We start from the raw sequence: 21,814 nt of genomic DNA, 5'->3' as shown, positions 1-21,814 counted from the left end.
TCTCAGGGTCATACAAGTACAGGCTCAGATCCTGTCTTTATGTATAACTTTGTATTTATTTATTTAATTATTTAAAATAGAGACAATGTTTTTATCACTCACCTCACCTTAGTTCTAGTCCTGACTCAGTAACATGTACCCTTAGAACATTTCCTTATCTTCCATTTACTAAGCCATATTAACATATTCTATTTCCGAAATAAACTCTCTACTCAGTTATTTTGGTTGCCTGGCAAGTAGCAAACTTATGTGTTCAAAAACAGAGTTCACTTAAGCTGACAAAGTGACTCCTGGCTATGTCATTCTGAGTATGCTGTCACAGGTATTTGGCTCACTGAAGACAGTGCATCCATTCCTCTAAAATGGCCTCGATCTAAAATGGTCTTGTTCCTCCTTAATATCATTATCTTGGCTGGAGCCGATGTTTTAGAGGTTGAGGTATAGGGATAAGGAAGATTCCAGAAATTCAGTCCTTCATTGGCAGTGTGGCCATTAAAATAGCTGAAACGGTATTGGATGAAGCAGACCTAACTGTGGACAATTTGTTTAAACTGAACTGAAACAGAAAGTAAAGGTGAACAAAGTCCTCATGTACGGAAAGGCTCCAGTTGTTATCAGGGGCTGAATCACTCTAAATGCCTTGTGCTTGAGAAGGCATTATTATACCATTCAGGGAGAAGCAGCATGGGCAGAAGCACAGAGGGAGAGGGGAGGTTATAAAAAGTAAAGAACTCTAAAATAGTTCTAACAGTTTGTTTCTTACTTAAGACTCCTTACTCACAGTTTGAGTCTCTTTGCTCCAGAACATTCTATATTTCCAGACTTTTTACTTTAGAAACAACCAAAAATGTCACTTACTCAAGAAGTAAATATTCATTAAAAAATCTAACTATTTAAATTACTAACAAGTGAATTGAGAAGTTAGAAAAATTATTTTTAATAAATTGAGAGCATATTAGCATATTTATTCAAAAAATCAGGTAAGTTTGCATTGACCACATTAATGGAGTTCTAATATGAAGTTCATTAGGACAGGCCTATATTAAATAAATTGTGAACCCAGAGGACAGAGTGCCACAATTTGGTTTTATGTCTACATGTGTATAAACTAAAGTAGTAATATCACTTACACTATTTGCCATAATCCATGTTAGAATTTATAAAGAAAACAATAAAACTCAACTAGCATAATGATTAGATAGCTATATAGAAAGAATAGAGAAACTATACCCTTTCAAAGAATGCTGACTTTGAATAAATCATAGGAATATTTTCTATGTCTTCCAAAATCATAACTATTTGTAAGCACAAATACTATATCATGTGACAAACTCTAGGGCCTAAACACTGATTACCCCAATGCTGCTTGTTAATAGTAATTAATAGCAGATGAATTATTCAACCAGTTATTAACTGGTTTAGTTCTCAAGCAAGATTTTTGCTATTTAAAATTACAAAAAACATAAAACAATTTTGGGCTAAAGAGTGTTCTGATATTGATTAGACAGAGAGATTTAGCTTTCTTTATCTATCAGTCTATCTATCTAGGCAGTGAAATAGGGCTATTGAAGGCTCACCTCAAAAAAAAAAAAAAAGAGAGGATAACAGAGGGTTCTACCTATACATATATTTCAGGTAATAGTCTTGAGAAAGAATGGTAGAATTAGAGAATTACAACTCAGCAGCTTCTAGTGGATTAATGGATGACAGTGATGATCCTCAATGATTGACAACATCACCACAATGGAAACTACAGACGGTATGGATCTCCAAACATAATTTCAGTGTCACCTCTGGAATGGCTTTGCCAACAAAGCATATTGGAATTCACTATATTATCAGACAGAGAATAGAAAGCATTTGATCAAGTGTAGGAGTAAAGAAAAAACCTTTGATAAAAGGTTACATTAGAATGGAATTTCCATATTGTTAAATCAATAGTAAACATATTAAGTGTGAAACTTTAGAAACATTTCCAGTAAAGTCCAGAAGAGGGCGTGGAGGTACGGTACCAATTCTACTGTTCAAACCTGGACTGGACTGCATAGCCAGTATACAGCCATACACAGCAATACCAAAACAAAGTTATGAATAATGAAAAAAGGTAATATGATTCTCTAATTAAAAACCCCAAGGAAATTGGCTGCCAAATATTCAAATTTATAAGAAACCTCAAAAGCTGGTGCAGAAGATCACTATATCAAAAGGAAGATTTTTTTCTTAAAGGCTGTACCTCGTAGCATGTGGATCTTAGATCCCCTACAAGGACTGAATCCATGCCCCTGCATTAGGAGCTTGGAGTCTTATCCACTGGACCCCCAGGGAAGTCCCAATAGGAGGACTCTTATCACAAAATAAGTAACTAGGATATATAATGGTAAATACATCATTCAAAACAGCAGTGCTATCCAAAAGATACCTCAAAAGAAAACGAACAACAATGCACATGATGTTTATGGAAGTAAATGTAAAAAAATTACTGACAGACTTAGGTAAAAGAAATCTCAAATAGAGCAACATATCTTATGTTTATTCATGGTGAGTAGAGTATTGTACAGTAGTCAATTCTCCTTAAATTATTTACATATTTATGCCTTGCTTGATTGGTCTGGCACCCTATCAGATTAGTAGCTCACTTACAAAGCATCAAGGTAAGAAACTGAGTGAGGATTGAGGGGAGAGCCCACTCCAAAATAAGAGTCCACAAAGAGCCGCCCCCCTCCCCCTACTATCAGTCTTGGGAGGCCCTAGACATGGTTGCTAGGCTCAGGCTACCCCTTACTTCCTGCTGGGGGTTCCGAGAGAAATAAGAACCCTGGTCTGTGGCCAGCTGACTTAGCTCAGCAGAGGAAGAAGTCCCAGGCCCTGTCAGGAGTCAGGTAAGACTCCCTTATGTGAGTTCTGCACGATTTCTCCACCTGCCAGGACAGACAGGGAGGCCCTTCCAGAACCGGTTCCCCCCCGCCCTCAATGCTGGCAAACCTAGTTGGGCGATACCGGAAGTGCTCTCCCTGCCTTCCGCCACGGCAGCTTCGGAGCTTGAGGCTTCAGTTGGAGAGGTGTGGCCTCGTATATCTACAGAGGGACGAGCTCCAGGATTGGACAAGTGTCCAGGTGAACAATCTCTGTTAGAAGTAAAGGGACACACTCCTCCCAGAGCTCAGGTGGTCCCATAGAGCCCCTCCGTATCTTAACTTGCGCCATCCCGACCCTCAACCCCCGAGCGGCTCAAAAGTGACCGTTAGGCCCAACACCCCCCTACTTCTGGAGAATTTGTGGGATGGGAAGCCTTGGTCTGAAGGGGCAGCCTCAAGTCAGCAGAGGGAGTCGTAAAAGGACTGGTCAGGAGTCAAGTTCAGTATTCTGGGTTAGAATTAAGGTGACAAGCCCCTGATGAACAGAGGAGGCCCACAGAGTTCCGTTGGCCTCTGTCTTGTGGGCTCTCAAAACGGTACCCTTAAGGGGATCAACAAAGGCAGTTGTTCTTGGAGCCAAGATAGAAGAAGCTCCCTATGGAGGCTATACACGCCTTCTTTTCCTCTGTCTTCTAGGGTGAGCTCTTCATCAACCTTGGCGGCTTGAGCAACTGCCTGCGGTCCCTGACCAGTCATCATGCCTCGGGGTCAGAAGAGTAAGCTCCGTGCCCGTGAGAAACGCCGCCAGGCCCGTACTGAGACCCAGGGCCTAGAGGTTGCTAAGGCCTCTGGGGCAGCAGCAGCAGAAAAGCCCCCTTCCTCGGCTTTTGGGGACAGACCTGAGAATCTGCCTGCTGCTGGGACACCCAGCACTCCTGAGGCACCTGAGGGAGCCACCGGTGCTACTGCAGCTAGTTCAGGCACCAGCTCAGCTGAAAATATCAATAGCCCAAAGGCGGAAAGCACAAGCTTCCGCAAGGGCGCTGAGAGCTCACTCAGTGAGATTTTAAGTAAGAAAGTGGTTCTGTTGGTGCAGTTCCTGCTGGAGAAGTATCAAAAGAAAGAGCCAATTAGAAAGGCAGAGATAATAAAGTTTGTTATCAAACAGTACAAGAGTCATTACAATGAGATCCTCAAGAGAGCTTCTGATCATATGGAGCTGGCTTTTGGTGTTGATTTGAAGGAAGTGGATCCTACCAGGCACTGGTACACCCTCCTCAACAAACTAGACCTCTCCTATGATTCAGCTCTGAATGAATATGAGCACATGCCAAAGACCGGCATCCTGATGATTGTGCTTGGTGTGATCTTCATGAGAGGCAACTGCGCCCCTGAAGAGGCGATCTGGGAAGTGCTGAATATGATGGGTGTATATGCTGAAAGGAAGCACTTCATTTATGGGGATCCCAAGAAGGTCCTCACAGAAGATCTGGTGCAGCTCAAGTACCTGGAGTACCGCCAGGTGGCCAACAGTGAGCCTCCATGCTATGAGTTCCTGTGGGGCCCAAGAGCCCATGCTGAAACGAGCAAAATGAAAGTCCTGGAGTTTTTAGCCAAGATTCACGATACCGTCCCCACTGCCTTCCCATCCTGGTATCAAGAGGCTTTGAAAGATGAGGAAGAGAGAGCCCGAGCCAGAGCTGCAGCCAGGGCTCGTACTGCTGCCCTGGCCAGTGCCCACTCTAGAGCCAGAGCCAGCACCTCCTCCCAGGCTAAGTGAAATTCAAAAAGGTGTGTCAGCATTCTAACAGTGGAGGGCCAGGGTGGGACTGGAGAAGTGTATACCATCCTGGAGTTCCTGGTATATATTGCTAACTTGAAATTTTACCTTTCTCTCTTTTTTTTTCTTTTTTAGGTTGAAAAAGAGCAGTAACATTCTAAGCTGTGGAAGACCAGGGTGGGCCCACAGGGAAAACTATAATATCATCTTTGTGTTTCTGTTCTATATGGTAAACAAGAGTTTAACTTTTCTCTTTTCTTTTTCTATTTTTTCCTCTCTCTTTCTCTCCCTTCCTTTCTTTCTTTCCTTTTGTTATATTTCAAATGTTTTCTTTTAAAGAAGATATACATTTCAGAATCTAAACTTATTAGTGATTTTGGTTACATATTAGATTTAATCTAATATAATTAATATAAGAGTTTTATTATTTTGCAACATAAATTGGGAAACCTTTAGTATATATTGAACTAGAACAACACAACATGGCATGGTAAAAGGCACTTCTTTGGACATGTGAAAAAATTCAACAGTAAAATTACTGGGATGAAAACGTGCAGGGGGGTAAAATCTTTAAAAATGTGCAGTTCTTGGTTTCCCTTAATCATTTTAATCTGTTATTCTATAAAAATAAAAGATACATGCCTGGCTTTGCTTAGCTTATTAAGGAACATAACAGAAATAAAATGTTTATAAACTGGAACTCATGCTGTCTGTCTCATTCATTCCCCAAATATTAATTGAGCATCTGCTCTTTGAAAACTATTGTGTTAGAAATGGTGAAACTAAGATACAAAACACCCCTACCTTTAGAATTGTACAGTTAAGGAGAAGTAATTATATACAGAACATGGTAAAATACTCTTTAAGACTTAAAGGAGTAAGGAGGGTAAGGGATTGGGAGAAGTGGGAGGGGGAAGATGTTTGGCTGAAAACAATGGAGTGCAAATTCCCTGGGGAATAGTAGTTTGGGGTTTGGGGAAAATACAAGTCTCTCAGTGGGCTATCCTGTTCATTTAAGCTGGGTGGTAGGCTAGATGAGGCTGTGGGACTGATGAACAGAGGCCAGGTATACAAATGGTGTTTTCTCAGTGCTGGAGGACAAAACCCTGGAATGCAAACCTGCTTGTAACAGTTACTTTAGTATCAATATACCAGAGGAAAAGCTTCTCCTGGGCAGAAATGGAAGGTGTCTGGTGCTCTTGTTCACCTGCAGCTGAACACAGACCACAACCTAGCTGTTTTATGCACAGCATCTCCAAGGAATTTCTGAGAAATAAAGGTGATACTCCCTTGAGGTGGAATGCTGAAAACCAGCTCATAAGGCATTAGAAAGGCATTTTAATTAGGTTATCTTGGGTGTAATTTTGCAAACTCAAGGGAAGGCTCCATGTCTGATGGTGAAGAAATGAATAAAAATACAGGCAATTTGGATGGAAAGGCACCCAGGGGGAAGTTGTTGGTCCTTGACACAAATTCTAGGACCTTGGAGGTGCATCCAACTGGGATAGACAACCACACACACAAATTCAGTAATCCTCAAATGGGGGAATTTATTTTGCTTTTCTTGCTAAGCAGAATTATGGGATCATTAGGTGGAAAGCTGCATCATATTTGGTGATACCACCCAAATTAACAAAAATCTTTGCAGAGGGGAGGGTGGTACCATCTGCAGTAAAAAAAAAAAAAATAATATACCTGCCATACATTAAAGACGTTAGTCAAGTGCTTCATATTCATTGCATATATTCCAACAGTTCTACAAGGTAGGGCTTATCAGACATTGCAGATGAAGAACTTGTAGTTTTCTCAAGCTCACATAGCTGATAAGTGAAACAGCTGGGACCAGACCCCTGGTCCAAATTTTTCTAGAGCCCACAGCTGTCCACTCCTCCAGCCCGAGGCAGACCTGTCTCTTCATTCTCTGTTATTCTCACTACTACAAGATGTATTACATACGATTAAAAAGCAAGATGCTCTATTCAAAGTACAAAAAGCAATCCTGATGAAAGAAAGTGAATATGAGGATGAAGCGCAGTTTGAGGCTTGTCTGTGGGCTTCATTTGCTGAGGATCCCCTTGTCACTGACTAGCCCCAGGGATCTGTGATAGCTGAGTCTGCTCACATATGGGCACAAGTCCTGTTCCAGCACTTCCCTGCATTATAGCTTGTTTCCTCCGGGTCTTCCCCAGTGTGTCCTCTTGCCCAAATCAAACCTCATATGCTGACGAGCTCTCCACTGTGACCTCTGGAGCTGCATCCCGCTCCCTGTGACACAAGCAGTCCAAAGTCATCGGCCCTCCCTTGATTAGAGCATTCCAACTCTCTGCACATGAAGGTCCCATCCCTGCCAGTGGAACCACTGATTGTGAAGTCTAGGTACCTAGTTACCACAGCCCCAGTCTAAGCCCACAAATCTCAAAGTGTATTTCAAATAAGCTGGTGATCACAATCTTATTTCTTACAGAATACTGGTTCTTGGTACCAGTTTGAAGGTACATGGGGGATTTTTGTAAGTGACCCAAATATTGTTGGTAAGATTCTGCAGGGATGTGTTTTGTGACTGGCCACCGCTCCAGTATTCTTGCCTGGAGAATTCTATGGACAGAGGAGCCTGGTGGGCTACAGTCCGTGGGGTCACAAAGAGTCAGACACCACTGACTAACACTAACACTGAACACATACACCAATGAGTGAGCTTACAAAAGCCTCCCTTATAAGTTGAAGATGAGAAAAGACCATGGAAATCACTCTCTAGTGAACATCTACTGAGGCTGAATTCCTCAGAACCACAGTCCTTCTAGGAGAGGAAAATGATTCCTTGGCACACATGCTGCCTTTGAACAATAAAGATCAAAAGAATTCACCATCCTTCATACATCACTTATCTCAGTTCATGCCCCAGAGAGAAAAATCCTAGTTTTCCTTTGTGCCTAATGTCACCTATAAATGTGTTCTACACGTTCATTCCAATCCACTTGTACTTGGGAAGACCCGTGTGACTACACAGACACTGAAATATGAACAGAAACAGTGTTTGTCACCTGCCGGGCCAAGGTATTTGAAAGCAAGTATGCCACCTCCAGGCTTTCTGTTCCATTCAGCAGCAAACAAAGAGACTGCTAGTTGAGAAGTGGAAGCACTGATGGGAGCAGCCTGATCCCTGGGTTGTATGACAGTGGAGGCCCCTGTCTACCCACATCGGACTTCATATGTATAGGAATAAATTGTTGCCTTAAGCCATGTGGGTCCACAAGTTTTGTCTGTTGCATCAGTTACTTTATCGGATTAATGCATACCTACTATTCTGGTAGTTAGATGTATTTAAATATTATAATTACAAAGGTAATAAATAGTACATGTATTTTTCTTGCAAAAAATTCTAACAATACAAATATATTACAGTCTCCCCCTTCCCTCAAAATCCAGCCCCCTCCTCAGAGGCAACCACAATTAACAACGTGAAAATGAAAAGTGAAAGTGAAAGTTGCTCAGTCCTGTCTGACTCTTTGTGACTCCATGGACTATAGAGCCCATGGAATTATCCAGGCCAGAATACTGGAGTGGGTAGCCTTTCCCTTCTCCAGGGGCCCAGGTATCAAACCCAGGCCTCCTGCGCTGCAGGTGGATTCTTTACCAGCTAAGCCACAAGGGAAGCCCAACAACCTGATGTGTATCACTTTAAAGCTAATCTGAGACTTTCTCATATGTAGATGCACTATAAAAATATATTGAGGACTTCCCTGGTGGTATAGTGGATGAAAGTCCTCCTGCCAATGCAGGGGACATGGGTTCCATCCCAGGAATCGTCCAGGAAGATCCCACATGCTGCAGAGCAACTAAGCCCATGCACCACAACTACTTAGCCCATGTTCTACAGCCTGTGAGCTGCAACTACCAAGCCCATGTACCTGGAGTCTGTGCTCTGCAATAAGAGAAGCCACCACAATGAGAAGCCTGAGCACCACAACTGGAGAGTAGCCCCCACTCACTGCAATGAGAGAAAAGCCCACACACAGCAACAAAGACCCAGTGCAGCCAAAAATACATTTTAGAAATGTATATTGAATTTAACATACATGATCAACAACGTACATATTGTTCTGCCTCTTGACCGTGTCACTTAACAAAATGAATGCAGGATATTTCCATGACAGCACACATAGTTCCACCATACTCTTTTAACTACTATCTAGGGTTATTTTTCTTTAAAAAGAACAAATGTTTATTGAGATATAGTTAATAAAAAACTGCAATTTTAAAATGTACAATTGGATGAGTTTGGACATTTGCATCCCCCTGTGAGGGCTTCCCTGGTAGCTCAGCTGGTAAAGAATCCACCTGCAATGCAGGAGATTGGGTTCAATTCCTGGGGCAGGAAGATCCCTTGGAGAGGGATAGGCTAACCACTCCAGTATTCTTGGGCTTCCCTGGTGGCAGAGATGGTAAAGAATCTGCCTGCAATGAGGGAGTCCTGGGTTCGATCCCTGGTTGGGTAGATCTCCTGGAGGAGGGCTTGGCAACCCACTCCAGTATTCTTGCCTGGAGAATCCCCATTGACAGAGGAGCCTGGCTGGCTATAGTCTATGGGGTTGCAAACAGTCAGACATAACTGAGTGACTAAGCACAGCACAACACATACACCTGTGAAATCATCACCACAATCTTTGTAACAGACATATCCATCGCCTCCAAAAGTGTCCTCATGTCCCTTTGGTTTTTTCTTTCAGAGTGAAAACACCTGACATGAGATCTATGCTCTTTCAAACTTTTTCAGTATTGTTGCCTATGGGCACTATGTTGTACAGCAGATCTCTAGAACTAATTCATTTTGCATATCTGAACCAGTATAACAATTGAAAGAAAAAAAAGTGAAAGTGTTAGTCCCTTAGTCATGTCTGACTTTTTGCAATCCCATGGACTGCTGGGGTCCAGCCTCAGCAGAGTCCAGGGATATCCTCAGGATGGACGACGTCAGTGAATGAAGAAAGATAGAGAAAAAGATAAGGAAAGAACATCACGGGGTGACCAAGCTTCAGTGAACGAGGCCCATTTTACTTTATTTCCCTCAGGGCTTTTATACCCTGAGTTGTACATACAGCAAGGTGAAAAATGCAGAGTCAACTCAACATTCCATTAGTATTAACTTTTATCAATACCAGGTTCTTTTCTGCGGGAGTCTTTATTTTGTGTACATCATCTTCTGTTCTGGAGGCCTGTTGATATTCCATGACCTCTTTTTGATAAATGTTGGTCAGCCAAAACAATAATCTTCCTTTAAAGTGTTTCTTCTTAAATTCTTAGCCTGTGTCACCCTTAAAGTACAGAGTTACATTTTTATGGAGCAAAGATTCAGCAGGTTACAGCAAAGAAAGAACTTATTAACTCAAAGTCTAATGTTGCTAATGTTAAAGCTACTGCTCATTATTTCTATATCTTAACTATATGCACTCCCAGGAACACAATGGATAAGGGATGTGAGAACTTGGCAGCAAGCATAGGCTCAACAATGTTGCAAGAGTCTGGATAAACCTGCCAAGTAAGCTAGAATGCTAACAGAGGGTTTGAAACACTCCTTTCATGCCCAGGAGATTTATCAACTAGAGCCCTAAGTTAACTCTTTGGTCAGGGACAGCCCCCTGCTAATGTCAGAAGAGCAGATGAAAGACATAAAATAATAAGACAGACAGATTCTGGTTTGGGGGTAGATGCTCCAGCAGGTCCAGGGGTCCGTCGAGTCCTGAGGCCTTGCTTATCAGGACTCTTCTGCATGACCTTGTCACGGGTCGGATGGCCCAGGGAGTCCCTCGAGTCTTGCATGACCTTGTCATGGGTGGGATCTCCCGTGCTGGCTCCCGGCAATGGACTATAGCCTGCCAGGTTCCTCTGTCCATGGGATTTCCCAGGAAAGAATACTGGAGTGGGTTGCCATCTGCTTTTCCAGGGGATCTTCCCGACCCAGGGATTGCACCCGTGTCTTCTGCATTGCAGGCAGATTCTTCACTGTCTGAGCCACTGGGGAAGCCCACTGAGCAACTCTTCATTTTCCCCTCACCCTAGCTCCTGGTAACTACACTTAATTCTCTGCTTCTATGAGTTTGATAATTTTAGGTACCTCCCTTAAGCAGAACCGTGCAGTATTTGTCCTTCTGTGACTGGCTTATTTCACTTAGCATAATGTCCTTCAAGTCCATCATATTGTTGCAAATGGCAGGATTTCCTCTTTTAAGACTGAATAATATTCCATTGTGTATGTGAATGTATATATGTGTATGAATCACATTTTCTTTCTTCATTTACCTTTGATGGACATTTGGGTTGTTTCCATATCTTTGCTGAATAGTGCTACAAGGAACATGAATGCAAACATCTTTTCAAGATCCTGATTTCCATTCTTTTGAATACATATCTAGAAATGAGATTGCTGAATTATATGATAGTTCTACATTTAACTTTTTAAAGAAACTTTCATACTGTTTTCTATAGTGGCTGCACCATTTTACATGCCCAACAACAGTATACAGGGCTTCCCTGATGGCTCAGCAGGTAAAGAATCCTCTTGCAATGCAGGAGACATAGGAGATGTGGGTTCGATCTCTGGGTGGGGAAAGAAACCCTGAAGGAGGAAATGGCAACCTACTCCAGTATTCTTGCCTGGGAAACCCCCTGAACAGAGGAGCCTGGCAGGCTACAGTCCATGGGGTCCCAAGAGTTGGACATGACTACACAAGCATGCAGTGCAGAAACAATACACAAAAGTTCAATTTTTCAACATCCTAGCTAACATTTCATTATCCTTTTAAAAAATTATAACCATCCTAACTGGTGTGAAGTATTATCTCATTGTGGCTTTGACTTTCATTTTCTTGATAATTAGTGATATTGAACATCTTTTCATACTGTTTGGCCATTTGAAGGGAAGATCATCAGGAAGAATATGATAGGAGCAATCAAGGTGTTGCAAGCCTTCATTATGCACAGATGTTAATTGCACATCATGGGAACTCCAGTCATCATGTTCCAATCTCCATTCCAAGAAAAAGACAGGTAAGGATTATCTTACTTCTGTTTGTGTGATAATTAACCATTCTCCTCCTGATGGACATTAAAAACTGTTTGAGATTTGTTGCTATGAGTAATAGAACTGAAATCAGTATCTTTGAATATGAAATCTTAGATATGCATACTTTCTCTCAGGAAAGACATAGTAACATGCAAACTTGATTAAACTGGGAAGAGTGTCAAGACTTAAAATTTTTATAAATATTGCTGAACTTCTGTTCCAAAAATGCCATACCAATTTATAGTCTCTCAGATTCATGTGTGTGAATGCTTTACATTCTCACAGACATTTTATTTCATCAGTCTTTTAAATTTTGGCCAAATTTTGGGATGAAAGATACTGTCTCATTGTTATTTTAGTTCCTTATTTTCAAATAGGTTGAGTATAAAATTAAACTCTCACCCATACAGAGCTGGACTTCAGCATTAATGTCTTCAATGCCAGGATTCTCCTAGGCGTATTTCACATTCTGAAATATCAACAAGGCATCCCTCCTTTACTTTGAAAAGCAAGAACTCAATGAGAATGATCAGTTGCTGGGCAAGAGAACTGGGCAGGATGCCCTTAGGTAGTGAAGATCTGAGATCAGAAAAATTGCCAGAGGTCATGAGAGGCCACATGAAAAACCTCATCCAGAGAGCCCATGGCAGGCTGGCAGGCAGCATTCTGGATTTAGAGTTTAGCAGAAGGGAGAGAAGGGACTATAAGGGGAGAAGGTAGAAAATCTGGGCAGAGGGTTCAAGATCACTTCTGTTAATCACCTTGGGAAGTCTCTGAGTTACCACCAGCAGCTGGAAGTTGAGAAGTCTCTGGGCATATCTACTGGATGAAAAGCCTAGAGAGGCATGCCAAACATCTCACATACTTTGAATTCTCTGTGTCTACCATCAGGCAGAGTATAGGGAGCTTTTCTGTGTCACCCAGTGATTCTAGATGCTGGGAGAGCTACATCTCTTGGCTATTCTGGTGGTTTACTGCATCCTTGCTAGTGTTCTTGGCTGGGAGCTGTGCCAATGGCTGCTGGAGACTGGTATTTTCACCCTGTGTTCAGGCCCTCCTCCATTGAATTGGGGGCAGTATGAGTGGGAAGGCTCAGGAAGTGGTGACAGTTGAGACAGAACACAAATGCCAGTAAGTAGTGGAAGAGGATCTAAAACGGCAGAGAAGGAGAAACTGGCAGGAGATATCCTGAGGCTAATTACCTTAATGACTGCATATAAAGAGCTGAATGTGGACATGTCTGGAAAAAATAATCTAGATGACATCTCCAACTCAGACTGTCCCACATGGTTCCTGAATTCTTTGTTTTCAGTTCTATTTCTTCTCAATAACTGTGTAAAATTCAGTTCAGTTCAGTTCAGTCACTCCATCGTGTCTGACTCTTTGCGACCCCATGAATCACAGCACTCCACGCCTCCCTGTCCATCACCAACTCCCGGAGTTCACTCAGACTCGTGTCCATCGAGTCAGTGATGCTATCCAGCCATCTCATCCTCTGTCATCCCCTTCTTCTCCTGCCCCCAATCCCTCCCAGCATCAGAGTCTTTTCCAATGAGTCAACTCTTCACATGAGGTGGCCAAAGTACTGGAGTTTCAGCTTTAGCATCATTCCTTCCAAAGAAATCCCAGGGCTGATCTCCTTTAGAATGGACTGGTTGGATCTCCTTGCAGTCCAAGGGAATCTCAAGAGTCTTCTCCAATACCACAGTTCAAAAGCATCAATTCTTCAGCTCTCAGCTTTCTTCATAGTCCAACTCTCACATCCATACATGACTACTGGAAAAACCATAGCCTTGACTAGATGGACCTTAGTCGGCAAAGTAATGTCTCTGCTTTTGAATATACTATCTAGGTTGGTCATAACTTTTCTTCCAAGGAGTAAGTGTCTTTTAATTTCATGGCTGCAACCACCATCTGCAGTGATTTTGGAGCCCCCCAAAATAAAGTCTGACACTGTTTCCACTGTTTCCCCATCTATTTCCCATGAAGTGATGGGACCAGATGCCATGATCTTCGTTTTCTGAATGGTGAGCTTTAAGCCAACTTTTTCACTCTCCACTTTCACTTTCATCAAGAGACTTTTTAGTTCCTCTTCACTCTCTGCCATAAGGGTGGTATGCATATCTGAGGTTATTGATATTTCTCCCGGCAATCTTGAATCCAGCTTGTGTTTCTTCCAGTCCAGCGTTTCTCATGATGTACTCTGCATATAAGTTAAACAAGCAGGGTGACAATATACAGTCTAGATGTACTCCTTTTCCTATTTGGAACCAGTCTGTTGTTCCATGTCCAGTTCTAACTGTTGCTTCCTCACCTGCATACAGATTTCTCAAGAGGCAGGTCAGGTGGTCTGGTATTCCCATCTCTTTCAGAATTTTCCACAGTTTATTGTGATCCACATAGTCAAAGGCTTTGGCATAGTCAATAAAGCAGAAATAGGTGTTTTTCTGGAACTCTCTTGCTTTTTTGATGATCCAGCGGATGTTGCCAATTTGATGTCTGGTTCCTCTGCCTTTTCTAAAACCAGCTTGAACATCAGGGAGTTCACGGTTCACATATTGCTGAAGCCTGGCTTGGAGAATTTTGAGCATTACTTTACTAGCGTGTGAGATGAGTGCAATTGTGTGGTAGTTCGAGCATTCTTTGGCATTGCCTTTCATTATTTAACAACTGTGATGGGTGATTTATTTACTTTAAATGTTCAGAACAGATTTTAATTTTTATACATAAAAATTTCATTAAAATCCTAATACACCAAATATTGGCAAAAACCATGAACAATAAACAGTAAACATAAATGCAAATAAATAATAAACATAAGAATATGTTAAACATGAAAAAATAATGTTATTTTTCACCTATCAAAGCAAAATTATAAACCTAATTGTAATTATGTTACAGTATTCCCATGTATCCAAATAACTGTTTGGTTGTGGGTTTTTTTTTTTTTTCTTGTATCTTTGGCTAGTTTTGATATCCATGTGATGGTGACCTCACAGGATAACTTTGGGAGTGTTCCTTCCTCTGCAATTTTTTGGAATAGTTTCAGAAGGATAGGTGTTAACATTTCCCTAAATGTTTGATATAATTTGCCTGGGAAGGCATCTGCATGTGGGCTATTGTCTGTTAGAATTTTTTAAATCACAGTTTCAATGTTAGTACTTATGATTGGTCTGTTCATATTTCCTGCTTCTTTCTTTGGAGACTGTACTTTTCTAAGAAATTGTCTATTTCTTCTAAGTTTTCCATTTTATTGGCATACAGTTGCTTATAGTAGTCTCTTATGTTCCTTTGTATTTCTGTGGTTTCTGTTTTAATTTCTCCTCTTTCACTTCTAATTTTATTAATTTGAGTCCTCTCCCTTGTTTTTTGTTCACGAGTCTGGCTGAAAGTTATCAATTTTGTTTATATTTTAGAAGAATCAGCTTTTAGGTTCATTGATCTTTTCTATTGTTTTCTTCATCCTATATCATTTATTTCTGCTCTGATCTTTATGATTTCTTTCGTTCTACTAACTTTAGATTTTGTTTGTTCTTCCCTAGTTGTTTTAGGTATAAGGTTAGGCTGTTTGAGATTTTTATTCTTTCCTGCTAAGTTGCTTCAGTCGTGTCCAACTCTGTGTGACCCCAGAGACGGCAGCCCACCAGGCTCCCCAGTCCCTGGGATTCTCCAGGCAAGAACACTGGAGTGGGTTGCCATTTCCTTCTCCAATGCATGAAAGTGAAAAGTGAAAGTGAAGTTTCTCAGTCGTGTCCAACTCTTAGTGACCTCATGGACTGTAGCCTACCAGGCTCCTCCGTCCATGGGATTTTCCAGGCAAGAGTACTGGAGTGGGGTGCCATTGTTTCCTGAGGTAAGATTGTATTGCTATAAACTCCCCTCTTAGAACTTCTGTGTTCCATAGGTTTTGGATCATCATGTTTTCATTTTAATTTGTCTCTAGGTAATTTTTTATTTCCTCTTTGATTTCTTCAGTGATCTATTGGTTATTTAGCAAAATATTGCATTACCTCCATGTGCTTGTGCTTTTTTAGCTTTTTTCCTTGTAGTTGATTTTTAATCTCATAGCATTCTGGTTGGAATATATAGGCATATATACATACACACACATATACATTCCTATATAGTCATACTCATACTATACAAAAAAGCTGAAGCTCCAATACTTTGACCACCTGATGCAAAGAGCTGACTCATTGAAATAGAGTTTGATGCTAGGAAAGACTGGGGACAAGAGGAGAAGAGGGTGGTAGAGGATGAGATGGTTGGATGGTATCACTGACTCAGTGGACGTGAGTTTGAGCAAACTCTGGGAGATAGGGAAGGACTGGGAAGCCTAGAGTGCTGCAGTCTATGGGGTGGTAAAGAGTTGTACATGACTTAGTGATTGAACAACAATAACAACACTTATACTAACAAATACACACAATTGGTAGTTGTTTCTGTGTGAGCACCCATGCAGAGACTTAACCCAGAAGGAGACTTTGTTTGTATAGCTCCTTTTGCTCAATTATAAAATGAATGCCCATTACAAAGGCAAATATGCTGAAAAAAGTCAATAAAGAATAAAGAGACCACATCCTCATGATCTTCTGAAAAGCCTCTGAATACATGGAGCTGCTCTTTTACCTTACATTGAAGGAAGCAGAATCTACCAAGCACTTCTATGGCCTTGTCAGCAAGCTGGATGTCACTAACGTTGGGAGTCTGAATGGTGGCAGGGGCTGCCCAGGAGAGTCTTCTGATGAGTCTCCTTTCATGAAAGGTAACTGCCTTACTAAGGAGGAGATCAAGGAATTCTTGAATATAATGAGGGTGAGACGGAGAAAACACTTCAAAACACTTCATCGTTAAGAGCCCAGAAAGCCTGTCACTCAAGATTTATGCAGGAAAAGTAACTGGAGTGCTAGCAGGTGCCAACAGTGATCCCCCATAGTATGAATTCCTATGGGGTCCAAAGGCCGATGCAGAAACCAGCAAGATGAACATCCTGGAGGTTTGGGCAAGGTCACTTACACTATCCACTATCCACGATCCACAGTTCCTTCCCACATCACTATGAGGAAGCTTTTAGAAATGAGGAAAAGAGAACCTGACTAAGTTGTAGTGAGGGTAAGCACTACTGACACAGACCACACATGTTCCAGGGTCATGTCCAGTTTCTTCTCCTACCCATAATGAGTCTGCAATGGTTTCTTTAATTTGTGGTTGAAGAGAGCAGTGAATGTTTCAACTAATGGAGAATTGGTACTGGGCTAGAAGAAACAACATTTATCATTTTGTTTTATGTGGTACCTTTGAGATTTCCCTTCCTTCCTTCTTCATTCTTTTTTAAAATAAATTTTTCATTCTTTTTAAATTTCTTTTCTTCTTTCTAATTAATTCCTAAATGTGTCTTTTAACAGAAGATTTAAATAGCTTCAGAATATAAGTTTATTAATCAAATTTTTGGTTACATACTTAACTCTGTGTATCAGGTTTAAGAGCATAGGAACTATGTATTTTGGAAAACAAATTGGGAAATTTTTATCTTATTTTGTGATATAAAGCAGAATATTATGCGACTGAGTAGCTGTTTCTTTGGAAATATAAAAGAACTCAGTAGTAAAACTGTTGGGCTTATGAAATAGGTAATGTGAAAGATGGTTGACTCATGGCCTTCCTAATACTTTCAGTCCATCATTTTGTAAGATTAAAAAATGTGTACATGAATTACTTAATCAAAGAAAGTAGGAGAAATTAAACCAAATTAGATAGCACTTCATTGGCTCATTTATTCTCTAAATATTAACAGACCACGTGCTCTGTGGAAGACACCTTGATATTCTTGGGGATATTACTGATTATGTGTCTAGGAGCAATTAGAAGTTAAAATGTATCACATTAGCACAATTTAAGAGTAAAGGGATAGGAGCCCAAGCAAGAGCAGTTAGGTGTAAAAGCCCTGAGGCAAATCAATTTGGACATTTGGGAAACTGCAGCTTTTCAGTGTAAAGTAAGTTTTAAGCATAGCTATACGGTGGATGAGGTATGGGGGACCCTCAGATGGTATGTCTCAAAGTTGAGAGACTAAAGCCTAAAATATAAAATGGCCCTTAGCAGTTACTCTTGAATCCTAGATAAATTAGAAAGAAACTCTCCACTGGGAGAGACAAGGTAGGTATCACTAGTTCCAGTACATTTGATCACAGTTTACAAAGTAGCTATTTTACATACTCAACCACAAACTCATGCTATCTTCCATAAAAAGGAAGGATGACTCAGAGGGTAGAAAGGAGAACTCACAAGACTGAGGTGATAACCAGAGTTTTTCCCAAGACTGAGGTGATTGATAACCAGAGTTTTTCCCAGGCTTTGAAATCGAATCAAGGAACTGAAACATTTGTCCATTGCTGTTGCCCAGTGACTCTTATACTTCCTATTTGCTTGTTTCTAAACAAGAATGTCTATAGATTCCTATTGCTATCTCTCCATTGTACATTGGATTTGTTAGAACAGATGTCTTGTCTCTTTATCTTATATATACACAAATGGAGATTCATTCTACCCAAATGGTATGCTTAATGAACTTCCACCCAAGAGTCTCATCATCTGCAGTTGGACCTGGTTTAGATGATGAGATTTGGATTTTAAGTCAATTGCGTAATGAGGCAAAACTTTGGAGGATCTTGAGAGAGGGTGAATGAATTTTGTATAACGTAGGGGCAGGAAATATTGAAGCCTGGAGAGTAAACTGTGGCAAGCAGAACCTCATGGGACCCCCCTGATTGCCAATTCCTGGTGATCATGCCTTTGTATATTGGTTTAGGGTGGGGCCTCTGACTTGCTTCTAATTAATATATTATGACAAAGGTGATGAGATGTCACCTCTATGATGACATTACATTATATGTTACAGAAATAATTAGAAAAACAAACCATCTTGCTGATTCAAAAATTCCTCTCCACATATTATGCATAAAATAAAAACAAATATAGATTATTAAGGAAAGATCTTTCTTGAAAAAATTATTACCAAGGTACAAAGGGAATTTTGAAATAGGGGGAGGGGAACTATTACAATAGAGGAAAGCTGTAACCATAAGATCTCCAAGAATCTCAAGTATTAGGCAAAAAAGGGGTTTTCTTTTCTAAATGGGAGTAAACAACACTAGAAAGAACTGGGTGTGGGGAAAGGGGATGAAGTAGATAGCGTGACTGGATACTGAATCAGAGAATGTTTTACCCTGAGGCCTGCCTATTCTCAAGACAGGTTGTCTGCTAGCTCTGGTGAGAGGAGGCCAAAATTCAGGAGACTGAAAGAAAAAGAGAAGCTTAACCCAAGTTTGGCTAACAAGCATTTTCTTTCAACTGATCACCTATGAAACAAAAAGTGTTATTTCTGAGTATCTGTATGTGACCTTGTCATAGGTAAACAAAGGAACATCCATGAGTCTTATTTAAATTATATGGGGAAGAATGGTTCTTTCAGGTAAGCTATTTCCTGAAACACAAAGCAGGAGGATCTCTTAACCTTCACTGTTTTCCAGAATCACAGGGCCCAGGTAAAATATTATCAAATAGGAAAAAAAATAATTTTAATATTAAATAAACATAAACTGGGATATGATGTGCATCACAAGCAAGCAACTAAAGAGATATCAAAGTCAACAAGAAATTTCACCCTTTTATATAGCCAAGCAGATACAACCCATTACATTCACATTCTTGAGATAAAAGATAGCTAGACCTCAAGAAAGAGGACTTGATATCACCGTTGGTGCTTTGCTAAGTCTCTTCAGTCATGTCCGACTCAAACCTAGATTTTTTTTTAATATGCTAGACAGCATATTAAAAAGCAGAGACATCACTTTGCCGACAAAAGTCAGTATAGTCAAAGCTATGGTTTTTCCAGTAGTCATGTATGGATGTGAGAGTTGAACCAAGAAGGCTGAGTGCTGAAGAACGGATGCTTTCGAATTGGGGTGCTGGAGAAGACTCTTGAGAGTCCTTTGGACTCCAAGGAGATGAAACCAATCACTCCTAAAGGAAATCAGTCCTGAATATTCATTGGAAGGACTGATGCTGAGGCTGAAGCTCCAATACTTTGGCTACCTGACGCAAAGAGCTGACTCATTGTAAAAGACCCTGATGCAGGGAAAGATTGAAGGCAAAAGAAGAGAATGGCAGAGGATGAGACATTTGGATGGCATCACCGACTTAATGGACATGAGTTTGTGCAAAGGCCGGGAGATAGTGAGGGACAGGGAAGCCTGGTGTGCTGCAGTCCATAGGGTCACAAAGAGTCGGACATGACTTAGCAACTGAACAACAATCACCATGTGTTAGACAATTCTTCCTAAATGCATATGGTAAGTGGAGTGGCACACTGTGTTAGCCTTTATCCAAAGGAAAACATTCATGGGTGGAAAAAATGGCAAGACGATTGAAAAGAGAATGGTTTTCTATTTACAAGTTTTCTAAAGTAAATGCTCTAAAAAGAGAAAGTCTCATGCCTTTTTTGGGGCACCAAAAGAATTATTTTTTATTTTTTAATTTATATTTTTCCTTCCAGTACCCTCCCTTTATATTCAAAAGCAGAGACATTACTTTGCTGACTAAGGTCCGTCTAGTCAAGGCTGTGGTTTTTCCTGTGGTCATGTATGGATGTGAGAGTTGGACTGTGAAGAAGGCTGAGCGCCGAAGAATTGATGCGCTTGAACTGTGGTGCTGGAGGAGACTCTTCAGAGTCCCATGGACTGAGCAACTGAACTGAACTGAACCCTCCCTTTGTTGCTACAAAATAGTAACACTACAGTTTTAACTTTTATTTCCACTGCCATTTCTACCTTTCACTGGGAAAATTACAGCCATCTAAATAACCAATAAATCTATGGTAAGTTACAAATGCAATAAAAATATAAAAATAAAGTACGATGGATTGAAAAATTCAGTATATTATTTGCCTAGAGGGGAAAACTTTTAAATATGTCACACTAAAGGAGAATGGTTAAAGCAAATTCTTGGTTAGCAACATACAAAAGTTCTCCATCATATATTAATTTCAAAAACTGTTGTGATGCTTTATTGCTCAAGCTTCCAAATGATTAACTAGTTGAGTATTATTTAGTAGTGCCTTGTAAAACAGTACCCATTCTAAGCGTAAACTTAACTCCACAGTCTGATAATCTAAAATTTTAATTAGGAGTTTCTTTTGCAAGGGCCAATAAATTTCTGAATTTCCCTTAATAACATAAGTAAAATAATATTTATATGATCACTTAGAACTTTTAAATAAGTGCTCCATCTCACCACATAGTTCTTCCCAGATGTGAAACACAAAGACACTTGGCCATTATCTAGTAACAAGATTTTATTACAAGGCACCTATTGAAAGGTAAAGTTTGAATTTCCAGTGTTTAATGGGTTGTTGTTGTTCAGGTGCTAAGTCATGTCCAATTATTTTTGACCCCATGGACTGGATGGAGCACACCAGGCTTCCTTGTCCTTTACTATCTCCCAGAGTTTGCTCAAACTCATGACCATTGAGTTGGTGATGCCATGCAACCATCTTATCCTATGTCACTCTCTTCTTATTTTGCCTTCAGTCTTTCCCAGCATCAGGGTCTTTCCCAATGAGTTGGCTCTTCCCATCAGGTGGTCAAAGTATTGGAGCTTCAGCTTCAGTATCAGTCCTTCCAATGAATATTCAGGACTGATTTCCTTTAGGATTGACTGGTTTGGTCTCCTTGGAGTCCAAGGGACTCTCAAGACTTTTCCAGTACCACAGTTCAAAAGCATCAATTCTTCAGCACTCAGCCTTCTTTATGGTCCACCTCTCATATCCATACATTCAGTTCAGTTCAGTCACTCAGTTGTGTCTGACTCTTTGCTACCCCATGAATTGCAGCACGCCAGGCCTCCCTGTCCAACACCAACTCCCGGAGCTTACTCAAACTCATGTCCATTGAGTCAGTGATGCCATCCAGCCATCTCATCCTCTTTTGTCCCTTCTCCTCCTGCCCTCAATCCCTCCCAGCATCAGAGTCTTTTCCAATGAGTCAACTCTTCGAATCAGGTGGCCAAAGTATTGGAGTTTCAGCTTTAGCATCAGTCCTTCCAAAGAACACCCAGGGCTGA

General features: G+C 40.7%; 1 protein-coding gene and 1 non-coding gene across 2 annotated transcripts; one reads left to right on the top strand and one right to left on the bottom strand.

The window, feature by feature from the left end:
* The first annotated feature begins 3,612 nt into the window (after nucleotides 1–3,612).
* LOC120882614 (melanoma-associated antigen B18-like) lies at nucleotides 3,613–4,635 on the top strand. The gene has a single exon (XM_040266630.1). The coding sequence runs from the start codon at nucleotides 3,613–3,615 to the stop codon at nucleotides 4,633–4,635; it is 1,023 nt and encodes a 340-aa protein (XP_040122564.1).
* A 6,932-nt stretch (nucleotides 4,636–11,567) lies between these two features.
* On the bottom strand, nucleotides 11,568–11,701 carry LOC120882685. The gene has a single exon (XR_005725546.1). It is a non-coding gene; the product is annotated as a U8 small nucleolar RNA (small nucleolar RNA).
* Between the last annotated feature and the right edge of the window lie 10,113 nt (nucleotides 11,702–21,814).

The sequence above is a fragment of the Oryx dammah genome, unplaced genomic scaffold, assembly GCF_014754425.2.
Source record: "Oryx dammah isolate SB20612 unplaced genomic scaffold, SCBI_Odam_1.1 HiC_scaffold_23, whole genome shotgun sequence".
Classification (NCBI taxonomy): Eukaryota; Metazoa; Chordata; class Mammalia; order Artiodactyla; family Bovidae; genus Oryx; species Oryx dammah.
The sequence above is the reverse complement of the archived record's forward strand: the minus strand, read 5'-3'. Positions and strand labels throughout refer to the sequence as shown.

Excerpts from the sequence above, each read along its gene's own strand:
- LOC120882614 (XM_040266630.1), top strand. The coding sequence starts at position 3,613 with ATGCCTCGGGGTCAGAAGAGTAAGCTCCGTGCCCGTGAGAAACGCCGC.